Source organism: Struthio camelus, chromosome 7 (assembly GCF_040807025.1).
Source record: "Struthio camelus isolate bStrCam1 chromosome 7, bStrCam1.hap1, whole genome shotgun sequence".
Lineage (NCBI taxonomy): Eukaryota > Metazoa > Chordata > Aves > Struthioniformes > Struthionidae > Struthio > Struthio camelus.
This window is the reverse complement of record NC_090948.1, coordinates 43,908,917-43,924,925: the sequence shown is the minus strand read 5'-3', so window position 1 is coordinate 43,924,925 and position 16,009 is coordinate 43,908,917. Positions and strand designations below refer to the sequence as shown.

At 48.7% G+C, this 16,009-nt stretch overlaps 1 protein-coding gene across 1 annotated transcript; it reads right to left on the bottom strand.

Moving 5' to 3' along the window:
- Nucleotides 1–2,338: 2,338 nt before the first annotated feature.
- LOC104149541 (alpha-2,8-sialyltransferase 8E-like) lies at nucleotides 2,339–8,508 on the bottom strand. The gene is made up of 8 exons (XM_009683207.2): nucleotides 8,421–8,508; nucleotides 6,809–6,953; nucleotides 6,438–6,512; nucleotides 6,174–6,260; nucleotides 4,639–4,783; nucleotides 4,380–4,492; nucleotides 4,040–4,126; nucleotides 2,339–3,074 (listed from the first exon to the last, which is right to left on the bottom strand). Exons 2-8 carry the CDS (start codon nucleotides 6,940–6,942, stop codon nucleotides 2,615–2,617), a joined length of 1,101 nt encoding a protein of 366 aa, XP_009681502.1. The 5' UTR covers nucleotides 6,943–6,953; nucleotides 8,421–8,508; the 3' UTR covers nucleotides 2,339–2,614.
- Between the last annotated feature and the right edge of the window lie 7,501 nt (nucleotides 8,509–16,009).

The following is a 16,009-nucleotide window of genomic DNA, read 5'->3' as shown; positions in this document are numbered from 1 at the left end:
AGCTGCTTTCCAGCAGGTCAACCCCCAGCCTGTCCTGGTGCATGGGGTTATTCCTCCCCAGGTGCAGGACCCTGCACTTGCCTTTGTTGAACTTCAGGAGGTTCCTCTCGGCCCAGCTCTCCAGCCTGTAAAAGGCCCCTCTGAGTGACAGCACAGTCTTCTGGTGTGTCAGCCACTCCCCCCAGTTTAGTATCATCAGCAGACTTGCTGAGGGTGCACTCTGGGCCTTCATCCAGGTGATCGATGACTCCATTGAACAAGACTGGACCCAGGACTGACCCCTGGGGGACACCACTAGCCACAGGCCTCCAACTTGACTCTGCGCCACTCACCACAACCCTCTGAGCTCGGCCATCCAGCCAGTTCTCAAGCCACCTCACCGTCCACTCATCTAGCCCACACCTCTTGAGCTTACCTGGGAGGATGTGATGGGAGACAGTGTCAATAGCCTTGCTCAAGTCCAGGGAGACATCATCCACTGCTCTGCCCTCATCTACCCAGCCAGTCATTCCGTCATAGAAGGCTATCAGATTGGTCAAGCATGATTTCCCTTGGGTGAATCCATGCTGACTACTCCTGATCACCTTCTTGTCCTCCACATGCTTAGTGAGGACCTCCAGGAGGAGCCGTTCCATCACCTTTCCAGGGATGGAGGGGAGGCTGACAGGCCTGTAGTTTCCTGGCTCCTCCTTCTTGCCCTTTTGGAAGACTGGGGTGACATTGGCTTTCTTCCAGGCCTCAGGCACCTCTCCTGATCTCCAGGACCTTTCCAAGAGGATGGAGAGTGGCCTAGCGATAACATCCGCCAGCTCCCTCAGCACTCGTGGCTGCATCCCGTCAGGGCCCATGGATTTGTGGATGTCAAGTTTGAACAAAAGATCTCTAACCTGATCCTCCTCGACCAAGGGAGAGTCTTCCTTTCTCCAGCCTTCCTCTCTCGTCCCCAGGGTCTGGAATTCCTGAGGACTGGCCTCAGCAGTGAAGACTGAAGCAAAGGCAGTGTTCAGTAACTTTGCCTCCTCTGTATCCTTCGTTACCAGGGCACCCGCCCCATTCAGCAGCGGGCCGACGTTTTCCCTAGTCTTCCTTTTGCTATTGATGTATTTGAAGAAGCCATAATATGTGACACGATGAACATGCTGACTTGCCTTCACTCCTTATTTCCAGCCTTCCCTACCTCAGACATGCCACTTCCTATGCCACTGCTACCATGCCCCTGACTGCTGCCTACATCGAGTTCTGCCCTGGCTGGCTCAGATCCCTGCCTGTCCTAACAAGCCGTATTGCTCTGGTCCTGTTTCTTTCCTAACACTGAAGTGCCCATGAAACTACTGCAGTATCTCATGAGTCCTTCTGGCTACGGTTGTTAACAGAAATGTCTTGACAGAAATCTTGATCCTTCTCTTATCCTCTCTTTCTTGCAGACTGACTCAGAGTACCACAAGATTGCTGCGAACATCTGTGGAACAAATACATCTATTTTGTGAGGGCAAACAGCATTACTATTTCAGTGGCCTCATTGAGGTGCTGTATAGATTGGAGAGTAAAAATCTGAGCATAACTTAATTAAATGATTTTACAGATGGTGATGACAGGAGTTAGCCAACTGGAAAATGGGGACTAGCACAGAGGGCTTGGTTGGAGTGAGATGTCCAGGCAGAGAAGGAGGTACATTCTGAGTGTTAATGAGAGATGTCTGAGATGGCAGCGGGTCTTTCAGCATCTGAATGTATCTGCCTACCAGATGTAGATCCAAAATGTCTGACAGGAGAGTCTAGGGCAAGAGGTATCAATGACAAACACCTGGATACCTGAAGCATTTGCAGCTGTCTAAGTTAAGGCAGATAAATCCCTGCTAGGCTGATAGAGTGTCTGTTGAGAACCACCAAAAATTAGCCAGCAAATACCCCAAATCATTAGCTGCTACTTCATTCCCTATCACATGTGTCCGATGGGTACTGATGGACAATTGATCCTTCCAGCCCATGATTCATATCTAGTCACTGGCCCAGCTGGTAATCTACCAAACCATGAGAACTGACTGATTAACAGTAATCTTCAAAGACATGAACAAAGAATAACTACATAGCTCTGACAAACAGGCAGAACTTGATGCTTCATGTCTAATGCTGATAGGATGACTAAATAAAAGAACCAGTGACATGAACCTGGTTAATTAAAAAATAACTATCAAACAGAGACTAACAATAAGTAAGTAAAAAGTGGCAAGTGCTTAACAGTTTACTGACAAATGGTATTAGAGAAAGAAAACCTACCGAGATGAAGAACTCATAACTTCTGGAATGCAGTTAATAAACAGACTGCTGGCAAAACAGGAGGTTATTAACTAGGAATTTAATTATTATCAAGCACTAACAGATGGCAATTAGTGACTCTTAGTTAAACAAGAATGAAAATGATCTGATGCCAATGCTGATTACAGAACGGTGACCTTCTACTGGAACAGGGCAGGCAGAACACAGAGGATGTATTTTCCATCCTCAGAGTTTTGGGTTTGCAGCCAGGTCTGTGCGCTCCCATCAGAACACCTCAGAATGGTCAGTAGTAATGCTCTTTGGGCCCCATTTGGCTTTATGTTTGTCTTGACCCTTTCTTAGCACTTCCCCACATGCAGCTGCAGCACACCCTGGAAGTGCATATTTACATAGCAAGCAAACTCTTGGGGCATGAGGTGCATCCTGGGATTGGGAAGCTGGTTGTCGTAGTAATGATGGGGAAGGGGATGACCATCAGGATGCAAAGAAAAGGGCCAGAAGCCATAGAGTGTAATATGTTGGCATAACTCCAGGGCAGCATTCACTAGCATGAAACCTGAGGAGAGGCGAGTGGGATGGAAACCATGTTCGTGCCAGTACCTTGTCAGAGCACTTAGATACTGAGGGTGGAAGAAGAAGATAGGTGAGCGGGAGCCAGAGTCCTGCAAGGCATAGAGTGCTCGGTAAGAAGCTTCATTCTGGCCAGGATAGGAGAAAGCTGGAATGAGAAACCAAGTCTCTCCATAAATAGCTGCTGCCTTCACAAATGGCAGGCGCCGACCATTCAGACCATGAAACCTGTGGAGCAAGAAACATGGGACCATCACCCTTTGCCAGCTGCATCTCCTTCCTTCCTGTTCTTCTCAAGCCAGTCTGCTCTGGAACAGCCCATCGTCAGTTCTAGTCTTCACCTCTGTTTTCCCCTTCTCTGCGCCTCAGTATTGATCTGAGTTTGAGCTCCTCACATAGAGCTCCCACAGACCAGAGAAGGTGCCCGAAAATACCCAGGAGTTTTGGTAGTCTGTTAAAAGGCTGGGAAGATGTTTTCAAAATTAAAGCCTTAGTGGCACAACAGCTCTCAGTTCATTGGGACTAATGTCCTATAATGGTGAAGCAGAGGACCAGGAGAATGCCTGAGAGAGAATTCATGCCATCTGGCTTTAAGGATCTACTACACAGACATCTACATCTGAGCTAATTGTCTAAATGTCGTCTGTAATCAGTGAGTAGAAACATGCACCGCTGGAGCACAATCCATCTGCCTTGTTTTAGATGTCTGCTTTAGGACAAGGAGTACCTATTTTCTCCACTGAACTTAAAGAGCATTTATGCAGCTAGGACCAAGGTGAGAAAAACAGTTCCCATCAGTGCTCATCCTGGCAGTGCAGAATATTGCTGAACTCTCTGCCTGTCTTGATGTCAGCCATGTGAACATCGATTCTGTAGAAGGAGCGGAAATGGTATTAATCTCTAGTGGTGAGATCAAACAATCAGCAGTAATCATATCTTGAACAAACTCTGCCCCAAACAGCTCCAAGACTTGCATTATTCCCCTCTACATATCTGCACAGAGGGGAGGATCTCATGGCAGTAGATGTCAGTAACTTTTTGAACAGGCTTTGTACAGTGGCAAAGGCCTATGTGTTTTCTGGGGACTCAGAGCACAGGCAAAAGACAATGTCTTTTCAGAAACACAGTATGAGCAGTTCAGAGAGGAGAAAGTTAGGACACCCCTCCTCCATTTTTGTTTCCGCCTCTATTACCGTTTCTGAAGGATACTGGGATTCACAGTGACTATGCTTGACTTTCTGCCCACGTCCTCAGGAAAGTCCATGGAAGGCAAGTTAAACCTGATGGGGGATCATGAGCAGAGGAAGTCTATGAAGAGAGATAATAATGCTGCATAACATCCCTAGAGGTTACCTGTCCCCAAGTGATGCTACCCAGTCCAGGTATGCCCCACCATTCCCCCTGTTTCTCACCCTCAGTCCCTTTCAGAACCTTTCCCATGTCTCTGCTTTCTCTGCCTTCACCCTATTCCCACAAAAGCCCCCTCTTCCTCCTGCTGCCCCACCCCTTCCTGGGCAGACTGGCAGCAATTACCTGATTACAAACTGGTGCTCATCAATTTCAGAGCCACAGCTACTGTTACGGAGGATTCCTCCATTTCCCACCACAGCACAGGTTTTGTAGAAAGGCTCCTGAAAGGGAGATTCCTATAAAGAACAGCATGTAAAAACTGACTCACTCTTAGAGACTTGCAATAAAGACCCACCACAGGTCCTGCACCTGGTCAAATTCCAGCGTGTACAAAAGAAAAGCAGAGAGAGAGACTGCATTCCCTGTAGCAGAGCACTCCTACCTCCGGCAGGATCTCCAGCAAGCCACTGCTGACTTTCAAGCTCTTTGAGCGGTACCCATCATAGACAATATTGGACCCCAACGGTGTGTTGACTTGCGTCAAAGCTAGCCATGCTGAGGCATTGCAGCAGTGCCCCAGCTCTGCCCTGCAAGGGGAAGAGAGTAGAAGACAGTGAGCAGAAGTCTGGAGATGGGATGAAAGAGACTAATAGAATTAGGGATAAAGAATGAAGTGATAGATAAGAATGAGGAGAGAGGGCTAGACAAGGTAACAAAAGGAAACAAAAGTTAAAAAAAAGGGATTAGATGGGCAAGACATCACAGTGGAAAGGTGAGGAAAGTTTGGGGAAGCACAGGGAATACAAAGAAAGCACTGTGTCAAGTTAGAACAACCCTCAACATGTACCTCTCAATCCATACATCTCTACACGTCCTTCATTTTCTTCTTACTCAATGCACACACCTTTCCAGCCGCTTTCTGTTTGTTCTCCACTCTTCAGCCTGGCCACTACTCCAAAGCCCTTCCTGCTTGCTTCAGCCTCAATTTCATTTCCTCCACTCACGCACATTTTAACCCCTCCCCAATAAGCTCACAAATCTGCAAGATTAAAAGGCAGCATAAGGGATGCAGCAGGGCAGCAGGAGCAGGTGCTGTGCCAGGATGGTGGGTGTGGAGGTACCTGCATGGCCCATCCTTACCAAATCAAATGGAGAACAACCCATGTTTAGATAAGAGTGTGACTATAAATGGTGTGTGTGCATATGCGCATGTGTGTGCGTGTATCAGTCCAATACACAAAACCCAGAAGGTGTTTGCCCAAAACGGATCCTGTTAAAGAAGAAGATGACCGTTGGCTGGATGAAACAGTAACTCAGAGAGCTTCAAAGAGACTCTTGAAACAAAGAAGTCAGCCTGAAAAGAAGTATAAAAGGAGCATGACATTTTTTAGCAAGGGAAGAGAAGCCATGGAATAGAAAGAGCAGCAGTCAAAACCAGGTCTGACGTTGCCAGAATTTGCCACTCTGGCATCACGACCTCTGCCTATGCCAGAGAGAGCAGCCTTCCTGCTATATGCTGTACAGATTCTGCATCCAGCTAGTGTCCTGTCATTGGGGAGCGCAACAAGTAGGGACCCACACCTGGCGTGTGCTTATGTGAACAAATAGGGTGCTTTTTCATCAGCTTGTGGTTCAGCGGGTTATAGGGAGCAACATGGGTTCCCATAAATCTAGAACACTTACAGTCCTGTGAGGGGAATGTGTGCATGTAACTGTGTGTGTGTGTGGCTGCGTGCAATTAACAATTCTTTGGATTAGTTAGAGAAGAGTGTTTAGAAATTTGTAGGTGTATATTAACATTTTGCAAGCATCTAGTGTTGTGGTTTATCTGTCTTGTTACTGCTATTGATCCTGAATGTACACTTTACCAATTGCAGTTTAATCCATGCCATTGATAAATTAATAAACTGCTTCAATCCTGATTTGATTTAAACTAGGTGAACTGAGTAGTTTTTCCCTATGGCTGGTGGGCACTACCTGTATTGGGCCAATGCACTAGCATTGAAATTCCAGCGGCAGCTCTGCATTAACTTCAGGTGGCTCAGGCTCCAGACCTCATCCACCCTAGGGAAGAAAGAACTCATGAGCAACTAGAACCCTTTCATGAAAACCCACTGCTAATAAGCTACTCTCTATTGCATCCCCTTCCCATCCCCTGGACCTTCATTCAGGCTCACAGTGGGTCTAGTTTAGCCTGTTGCCTCTGCCACTGCCCAACACACTTGTGGCCATGACCCTCACCTCTTCAGGAAAGATTCTGTTAGGCTGCTCGACAGTACTTGACATGCTTCTGGTTCTGGGACCCTGATGTCAGGTCTGTGACAGAAAACAAGGAGTTAAACTCAACCAGAATACTGTGTCCCCCTGCAGCTCTCCTCTACCACTCTACTCCAACGATCCTGTCCCTTCAGTCTCTCTTCTTAGCCATCCTGTGGCTGCTCACAACCTGAGAAACCCACCCAAAACTAGCACCATTACATCCTTTCCTTACACCATCTCCAGCCGTTCCATATCAATTTCTCCCCTAGAGACCTCCTGGAGCTGTGCTCAGTAGTCCCACTTCCTTCCAAAGACTGAAGGGACACAGTTCCTCCACGCTGTCCCTCACTTGCCTGCCATCACTCCACACCAGGAAGAACATGGAGACAACTGAGACTGCAGCCATAGTCAGCAACCCAGTCCATAGCTTGCGCACCTTCAGCAGCCCTGGATTCACATACTCCTCTGTGCTGATGTTGTTTGGCATTTTGGAGAACCCTTGAGAGAGCAGAGTGAATGAGAAAAGTCCACACCTGAGCTGATCAGTGTAATCACCCAAACTGTGGCATTTCTGGCACTGCTGTGCTGCTTCCATGCCTGTCCTCATTGAAAGTTTGATTAGTTTTCTGCAAAGCAATATCAAATACAACAGACAGTAGGAAACTTGTTTTCCCTGGGCTAGCTGAAATATAGCTTGGGGTTATCAATGGATCCCACCAGACCCTTTTGGAAGGCATCATGGGCCAATAGTAATCTGTAGTAATCCCTCTCCTCTAAAGCTGGCAGCTGTTCCAGAGCAATGGCCCCATTGATATCCTTGCACAACCTTGGTTCCACTCCCCTGACACCTTCTCCATCTCATCTTTCTAGCAGTGATCCAAAAAAGCCTCCACACAAGTGCCACAGCATTTGTGCAGGAAAGAAAAGGCAGGCAGGTTTTTTTCTCTTAATCAGTCCCAGCGATTCTTAGCTCATCAGTGCAAAACTGCAGCATCTTCTGCTCACCTGGACAATGAATCTTTGTCCTGGGGCACGCTAGTTTTTATCTCCTTCCAGGCAGCCACCCCCATCACATTAATTCTACACTGAAGTAGACTAGCTGGTATTTTGGGATGGGCATGTTTCTTCAGGGGCGCTCCTTTATTTCCAGGTAGTGGAAAGGTCAAGGAATTTTGCAGATTTGGCAAAGCACACTGCTGCTTTGCCCATAATATTCTCCACCTTCCTGGCTTTGGTTGAGGATTAACTATTATTGGTCTTTCTGATTGGTGGCATGATCTCAAGGTATGGCAGAGACGGGCAGGTGGAAAGCAGTGTTTTTAATCACATCTGTCATTTTGCCTTAAAGTTTTGCCTTTAAGTTTCCCTTTTTTTTGTATCTGTTTACAAGATCCTGCCTTAGACTAATCCAAATCTTTCCAATGGAAATCTTGAAGGTTTGGGCAAAGATGGACGTTTTTAGATATAATAGGGCGGTGGTGTGATCAGCAGCAGCACGTTCACAAGGAAAACAAAAGACTTTTTACTGATGACACTTAATTATGACTTTTATAACCAAAGCTTGAACCTGAATAATCTAGACCCCAGGCAAAAGGAGGTGATCAGAACGGGCTTTTCCACTGCGTGTCAATCAACACATGTACTTTCTCCTACCTGTATTTTTTCAAGTTAGTTTTGTTTTTCTTACAAAATAATGGTGGCTAAAGGTAGCTCTTTCCCAAGAGGAATAACCTTCTCTTAAAGGGCATTGATTTTGGGTGAATGTTTTTGCAGCTCTCTGAGATGATAGTCCCTGAAACCATATCAAGCGGTGCTCTAAGGTTTAATGCTTACTCTACAATAAGTTTAGAAAATGAGAATCAGTAGTTCTGTTTCCCTCTCAAAAACCACAATAAAGGTAAAATAACTATTTTGATAAAATAAAGAAAAAGAAATCGAAGCCCAAGAAAGTTAAAACTCACATACCTGTTAGACCAAAAAGGCTATGGGATACCTCTGTTTGATCTTGAAGCTGGCTTCTAATACGCTCAAACCTGAGTACAGCTTTTGCCCAGCTCAGGCACACAAGCAATCTGGAACTGCCCTCTCGAGGGGAGGGGATGATATCCTTCTGTCGGAATGACTCATGTGTTTCTTCAGAACCAAAGCAAAGCGCATGAACTGTGTAAAGCCCTTGTGACTGTCCGTGCTCATTGCAATTATGTCCACTTCACTGGTGTTTCTTGCTCTTGTTTCCGTGTGTTTTGCATCCTGTGTTAAGTTTTGACAAATTCTTTACTTCTGTGTGGTAGGTTTATTTGAATAATGTGTCTGTGGAAGCCATGCAAGCACTCTTCCATAAAAGAAGCCAACATAAGGCATTACTTCCAGTCTACTCCCATGCTGTTCTTGGTCACAACAGTTAGTGCATGGCTGAAGGGTCCCACTGAAACCCTGAGGTGTGTGGGGTAGGTTGGGAGGTGGGAGGGGGGGAAGGATACTGGGGTCAGTAAAACCTATTTGAGTCTTCTATAGGCAGAAGAGTGAAGCCCACATTTAGCTCAGGAAACTGCATTTCCATTGAGATAAGCAAAAGACCCAGAAGATGTACCCTCAGAAATGAAGTGACCATAAAGCCACCACATTATTACATGAAAACTGAGTGACCAACTCCCCATACTGATGGATCCGCATGAACAGTTTTTGGGGGCAGGTAAAAGGAAATGCATCAAACAAGTATAAAAATGCTTTGCTTTACTAGCGATCATTTTCTTTCAAATCCATATACTGCTTCTAATCTAGCTCTTTGTCTAGTCTCTATATATACTGCTCTCTACACATATATATATACTGCTGAATTACTAAATTATCTGTCTTATGCTGTAGCTAAGGTGAATTATGGGGAGTGACTGATCTGAGGTACACAGATTCCATTAGCACTGAGGAGGCTGCAGAGAGAGTCTGGAGATGTCTGCATCCCATGGCTTTGTCTAGGAAGCCTGTAGGTGGGAAGGACCTATAGGTGTCAAAACAGACCTTGTTTTCCATGTGCTTACTGCTTTGTTATTTATTATAGATCCTACCGTCTCATCAGGGCCATGATCTCATTGCAGTTACAGAGACATGGTGGGATAGCTCACATGACTGGGATGCTGTCATGGATGGCTACGTGCTTTTTAGGAAAGACAGGCCAGGAAGGCGAGGTGGTGGAGTTGCCCTTTATGCGAGGGAGCAACTAGAATGTGCGGAGCTCTGCCTCGGGGTGGATGAAGAACAAGTTGAGAGCCTATGGGTAAGGATGAAAGGGCAGGCTAACATGGGTGACACTGTCGTGGGGGTCTACTACAGGCCACCTGACCAGGAGGAAGTCATCGATGAGGCCTTCTACCGACAGCTGGAAGTAGCTTCACGATCACAGGCCCTGGTTCTCATGGGAGACTTCAACCACCCTGACATCTGTTGGCAAGACAGCACAGCTAGGCACAAACAGTCAAAGAGGTTCCTGCAGAGCATTGATGATAATTTCTTGACCCAGGTGGTGGAGACGCCAACGAGGAGAGGTGCGCTGCTAGACCTCGTACTAACAAACAAAGAAGGTCTAGTTGGAGATGCGAAGGTTGGGGGCAGCCTTGGCTGCAGTGACCAGGAGATGGTGGGGTTCAGGATCCTGTGAGGAGGGAGCAGGGCAATGAGTAGGATTGCAACGCTGGACTTCAGGAGAGCTGACTTTGGCCTCTTGAGGGACCTACTTAGGGGAATCTCATGGGACAGGGCCCTAGAAGGAAGAGGGGGTCCAAGAAAGCTGGTTAATATTCAAGCATCACCTCCTCCAGGCTCAAGATGGGTGCATCCCTCTGAGTGGGAAGTCCAGCAAAGCGGGCAGGAGACCTGCATGGCTGAGCAAGGAACTCCTGGCCAAACTCCAACAGAAGAAGGAAGTACACAGAATGTGGCAAAGGGCACAGGCCACTTGGGAGGAATACAGGGACGTTGTCAGAGTGTGCAGGGATGCGACAAGGAAGGCTCAGGCCCAGTTGGAATTAAATCTGGCAAGGGATGTCCAGGACAACAAGAAGGGGTTCTTCAAATACATCAATAGCAAAGGAGACATCAATGGCAAGAAGGAGGAGCCAGGAAACTACAGGCCTGTCAGCCTCCCCTCCATCCCTGGAGAGGTGATGGAACAGCTCCTCCTGGAGGTCCTCACTAAGCATGTGGAGGACAAGAAGGTGATCAGGAGTAGTGTTGTCTCCCTGGACTTCAGCAAGGCTTTGGACACTGTCTCCCATCACATCCTCCCAGGTAAGCTCAGGAAATGTGGGCTAGATGAGTGGACAGTGAGGTCGATTGAGAACTGGCTGGATGGCCGAGCTCAGAGGGATGTCCTGGGTGCTCAATGCAGGCTGCCAGGCAGGAGCCCTCTGGCTGGAGTAGTCCCTGAAGTACTGCTCATCCCCGGCACGAGGCCTTTGGGGCAGTGGGCATTGGGCTTTGTCCCGGTCCATAGCAGAGGAGCACCGACACCAGTTAAAGGGCGTTTCGGGAAAACTGATCATTCTCCTCGGGACTTACCAAATAAAAAGAAATGGGTTCGTTTAGGCGGTATAGGATTATGATACTTGGATGAATGGATTTGCAAAGGATATAACTTTACTAACACTGGGCTGGGGGTGATGTAAGCCCACTTGTGGCCGGCACAGCAGCCTCCTCGTCCCAGGCTCCACCTCTTCAGCAGAGTAGGGGCTGTGCAGGGCTAGGACTGCCCCGAGGCAGCCCCCAAGGCCTCAGCAAGGGACCTCACCATCCCTCTGGGATGAGAGAACCTCACATCTCACAGATGGGATCCAGCCCTGTTACACACTGTGTAATGAGCCATCTGCATTTCAGAGGACAGGTCCACCCGTGCTGTGAGCTTCAGCCGTGGCAGGCTGCAGACACGGGGGTTGGTTCAGGATATCCTACACTGAGGTGACTCCAGTTATTCCTCCTTCACCCTTACTAATATTAGAAAGAGGTGAGAAAACACCATACCATAGTGTTGTGGAAACACTAGGTTTCCAAGGAGCAGAGTCTCACATATGTCTAGCAGCGAACTTAATTATTTATTTAAATGACAGTACAACAAAGTAACAGCTTGAGGTGGGTGCCTCCAGGGAGGGACCTCAAACAAAGAAATTCTGGGGTAATTATACCCTTTACAGTTTTATTTCCCCACCTGCCAGTGAAGGTCTCTTCCAATCTTTTTTACTGAGTCAGTGGTCTCTCTCCTTCTGATTGGTATCTCTCTCCTTCTGACAGGTCCTGACCTACATTCCAGGCTGGTTGCCATGTTCTTGTTTCCCACAGTCCCTTATCTTCTCGAAGGTCAACCACAACCCAGGTGCATCCCATCGTGTCTCCTGCATTCTACTTTGTATCCTCATTAGCTAGTTTGGTATCTTTATTAGCTGGTTTTAATCAGTTTTGCAGTTACATTGTCAGCAATGTTACATCCACAGCAATGTTTCTTGAGTTCATTGACAGTTCTGCCTTGAGGCCTGCAGGCTTCATCCACTTCAGGCACTTATGCTAATCAGAGTCAGACTTACGCTAAGCTGAAGCTAAGTCAGCTACAATTTTCTTCTCTAATAGTGCTGAAGCTAAATCAGTTACAATTTCCTTCTCTAACACACAGGGAGGGAAGACTGCAGAGTCGGACACCATGATGGCCTCTTGCACAGAACTGTCACAGGGCAGTCTGCAGGGGCCTACTGGGATGAGCCAAGAGCCTTGCATGGGGAATTGGTCACAGGAACACAGACCCTGCTCACAGCCATGTCAGTAACAGACCACATTGATCCTACATCAGTGCCAGAGATAGGCAAACTGGCCTTACTTCAGGGGTTTCAGTGACAGGATAGGGCTGTATATGAGTATCAGTGTCTGGCACATGTTTTCTGGTCACAGGGGTATTGGAGGTCCTTCATGCATGTCATGGAAAGATACACACGATCCCTACATGAGAGTCAGGGACATGCATGAGGGTCTTGCTTGCAGGGTGCTCAGGGTCAGGCACAAAAACCATGCACGCGTGTCGGTGACATGCACATGGACCCTGCTCACAGGGAGATCAGTTACAGGCACAGTCTCTTCATGGATGTCAGTGACAAGCACATTGACCCTACATGGGCATCACTGACAGGCACACAGGCCCTGCTCACAGGGGTGTCAGCTAGAGATAGAGACAGCCACTATATGCATGGCAGGCATGCTGAAGTTGACAGGCACACACAACCAGCTCGCAGCAGTGCTGGTGAAAGGCAACAATGGACCCTGCATGGGTAGCAGTGACAGGCACCTCGACCCTGCTCACAGGGGTGTTGGTGACATATACATGGACCCTACATGAGTAACAGTGACTGGAACACTGGCCCTGCTCACAGGGTTTTCAGTGGCCAGCACACAGGCCCTGCATGGGTGTTAGTAACCTGCACACCTACCCTGGTCACAGGGCTACTGGCAAAATGCACACAGGCCCTACACAGTTTTGGGGGACAGGCATAGAGGTCCTACACAGTTTCGAGGACAGGCATGCCAGCCCTGGTCACTGGGGTTCCAGTGCCAACTACAAGGGCCCTGCATGTGAAAGACACACAGGTGCTGCTCACATTGTTGTCAATGAGAAGCACGCAGAGCGTACATGGGTAATGGTGACAGGCACACAGACTCTGCTAACAGGGTGTCAGTGACAAGCACAGGGACCCTACATGACTGTCAATGACAGGCATAGAGGGTCTACATTGTTGTCAGGAACAAAGGGCCCTTTATGGGTGTCACTGATATGCACAGAGGCCCTCATAGAATCACAGAATTGTTGAGGTTGGAAAGGACCTCTGGAGATCATCTAGTCCAACTCCCCTGCTCAGCCAGGGTCCTCTATAGCACATTGCACAGGATCACGTCCAAACAACTTCTGACTATCTCCAAGGAAGGAGACTCCAACAATTCTCTGGGCAACTGTTCCAGGGCTATGTCACCCTCACAGGGAAGAAGTTTGTCCTCAAGTTCAGATGGAACTTCCTGTGGTTCAGTTTCTGCCCATTGCCTCTTGTCCTATCACTGGGCACCATGGAGAAGAGACTGGCCCCATCCTCTCCACACCCTCCCTTCAGATACTTGTAGACATTGAGGAGATCGCCTTTCAGTCTTCTCTTCTCCAGGCTAAACAGGCCCCATCCTCTTGACACCCTCCCTTTAGATGTTTTATAAATATTGATAAGATCCTCCCTCAGTCTTCTCTTCTCCAGGATGAACAGGCGCAGCTCTCTCAGCCTTTCCTCATAGGAGAGATGCTCCAGTCCCTTCATCATCTTCATAGCCCTTCGCTGGACTCTCTCCAGTAGCTCCATGTCTCTCTTGTACTGGGGAGCCCAGAACTGGACACAGGACTCCAGGTGAGGCCTCCCCAGGGCTGAGGAGAGGGGCAGGATCACCTCCCTCCACCTGCTGGCAAGACTGTCATGCTGCTCAGGATACTGTTAAAATTATCTTTTCTCTTTTGTTCCTTCATGGGCCATGGCAATGAACAGCAGGAGTCAAATTTCTAAGTTGCTAAGTTTTATTGCTAGCAATAAGGTGCTTCTTGGTTGAAAGTCCAAAAAGGGACCCCAAGTAGCTTTCTGTTACAATTTTTAAGCCAAGGTAAGTTGTTACATATCCAATACTGTAGTTTTCATAACGAATCAGATCTAGCCATGATTCTTAGTTTTACCAATCCCCTTTCCATGTTACAGCATGGAATAGTTCCATTCCAGCCTTTAATGGTCCATCTTATGATTATTCATTAGCTGATTTGCACTTCTTCTGGTGTTGCCTTTGAACAACTTCTGCACTGCTGGCTGAACTAAACTGGTTTCTTTGCAGTTCTTCAACTATGTATGAAAAACAGGAGCTGAGGCAAGGTCAGATAAGATGTTCTGCTTGCAAGGCGTTTGATCTTGCATGTTTTGTCTGCAGAAAATGAGAGTACAGTGGAAATTTTCTTAACAATACTATTGGCCTCCTTTGCCACAAGGAGACATCGCTGACTCATGGTCAACTTGTTGTCCACCAGCACTCCCAGGTCCTTCACCACAGAGCTGCTTTGCAGCAGGTGAGCCCCCAGACTGTACTAGTGCATGGAGCTTTTCCCCCCCAAGATGCAGGACCCTGCACTTGTCTTTATTGTGCTTCATGAGGATCCCCTCTGCTCAGCTCTCCAGCCTATCGAAGTCCCTCTGAATGGCAGCACAGCCCTCTAGCGTGGCAGCCTCCTCCTAGTTTAGTATCATCAGCAAACTTGCTGAGGGTGCACTCTGGGCCTTCATCCAGGTGATCGATGAATATATTGAACAAGACTGGACCCAGGACTGACCCCTGGGGGACACCACTAGCCACAGGCCTCCAACTTGACTCTGCGCCATTCACCACAACCCTCTGAGCTCGGCCATCCAGCCAGTTCTCAATCCACCTCACCGTCCACTCATCCAACCCACACTTCCTGAGCTTACCTGGGAGGATGTGATGGGAGACAGTGTCAATAGCCTTGCTCAAGTCCAGGGAGACAACATCCACTGCTCTCCCCTCATCTACCCAGCCAGTCATTCCGTCATAGAAGGCTATCAGACTGGTTAAGCATGATTTCCCTTGGGTGAATCCATGCTGACTACTCCTGATCACCTTCTTGTCCTCCACATGCTTAGTGAGGACCTCCAGGAGGAGCTGTTCCATCACCTTTCCCGGGATGGAGGGGAGGCCTGTAGTTCCCTGAGTCCTCTTTCTTGCCCTTTGGAGGCCAGAGAGATGTTTGCTTTCTTCCAGGCCTCAGGCATCTCTGCTGATTGCTCACAGCAGGGTCAGCGAAAAGCACACGGACTGTACATGTGTGCCGGTGGCAGTCACAGGGTCCTGCCCGCAGCAGTGTCACGTACAGGCACATGGACCCTTTGTGGGTGACAGTGACAGGCACACATACCCTGGGCACAGAGGTGTCAGCAACAGGCATTCAGGTGCCTTCATGGGTGTCAGTGTCAGTCCCCAAGGCCCTGCTTACAGGGGTGTCGGTGACAGGCACAGGGACCCTTCTTCCAGGGCTGCTGGTGAGGAACACAGACCCTACCCAGCTGCCAGTGAAACGCACACAGGCCCTGCTCGCAGCGGTGGCCCTGACACACACAAGGACCGCACACGAGTGTTGCGGACAGGCACACAGAGCCTGATCACAAGGCACGTCAGTGACAGCACCCAGGGTGCCAGAGACAGTCACAGGGCTGTGAGAGGAACACAGAGCCCCCACAGGGGTCAGCAACAGGCACAAGGGCCCTGCTTACTCTAGCCTCAGCTCCTGCGCGGCTGTCAGCAGCGAAAGGCCCCATGCCGGGCTCAGTGACATGCACCCAGGCCCTGCTTGCAGGGTTGTGACAGCCACATGGGCCCTGCTGCCCGCCGTGTCGGGGACACGCTCACGGGCCAGCGGCGGCGCCGGCGAGGGGCGGCAGCGTCACTACCACCGCCGCCGCCGCTCCCGCCGCCGCTCCCGCTCCCGCCGGGCTGGAGCG

Coding starts and splice junctions, on each gene's coding strand:
- LOC104149541 (XM_009683207.2), bottom strand. CDS start 6,942: ATGCCAAACAACATCAGCACAGAGGAGTATGTGAATCCAGGGCTGCTG. Junction 4,784..6,173: donor AGTGCATTGGCCCAATACAG/GTAGTGCCCACC, acceptor TTCCCCTTGCAG/GGCAGAGCTGGGGCACTGCT. Junction 4,493..4,638: donor TGCTGGAGATCCTGCCGGAG/GTAGGAGTGCTC, acceptor TGTTCTTTATAG/GAATCTCCCTTTCAGGAGCC.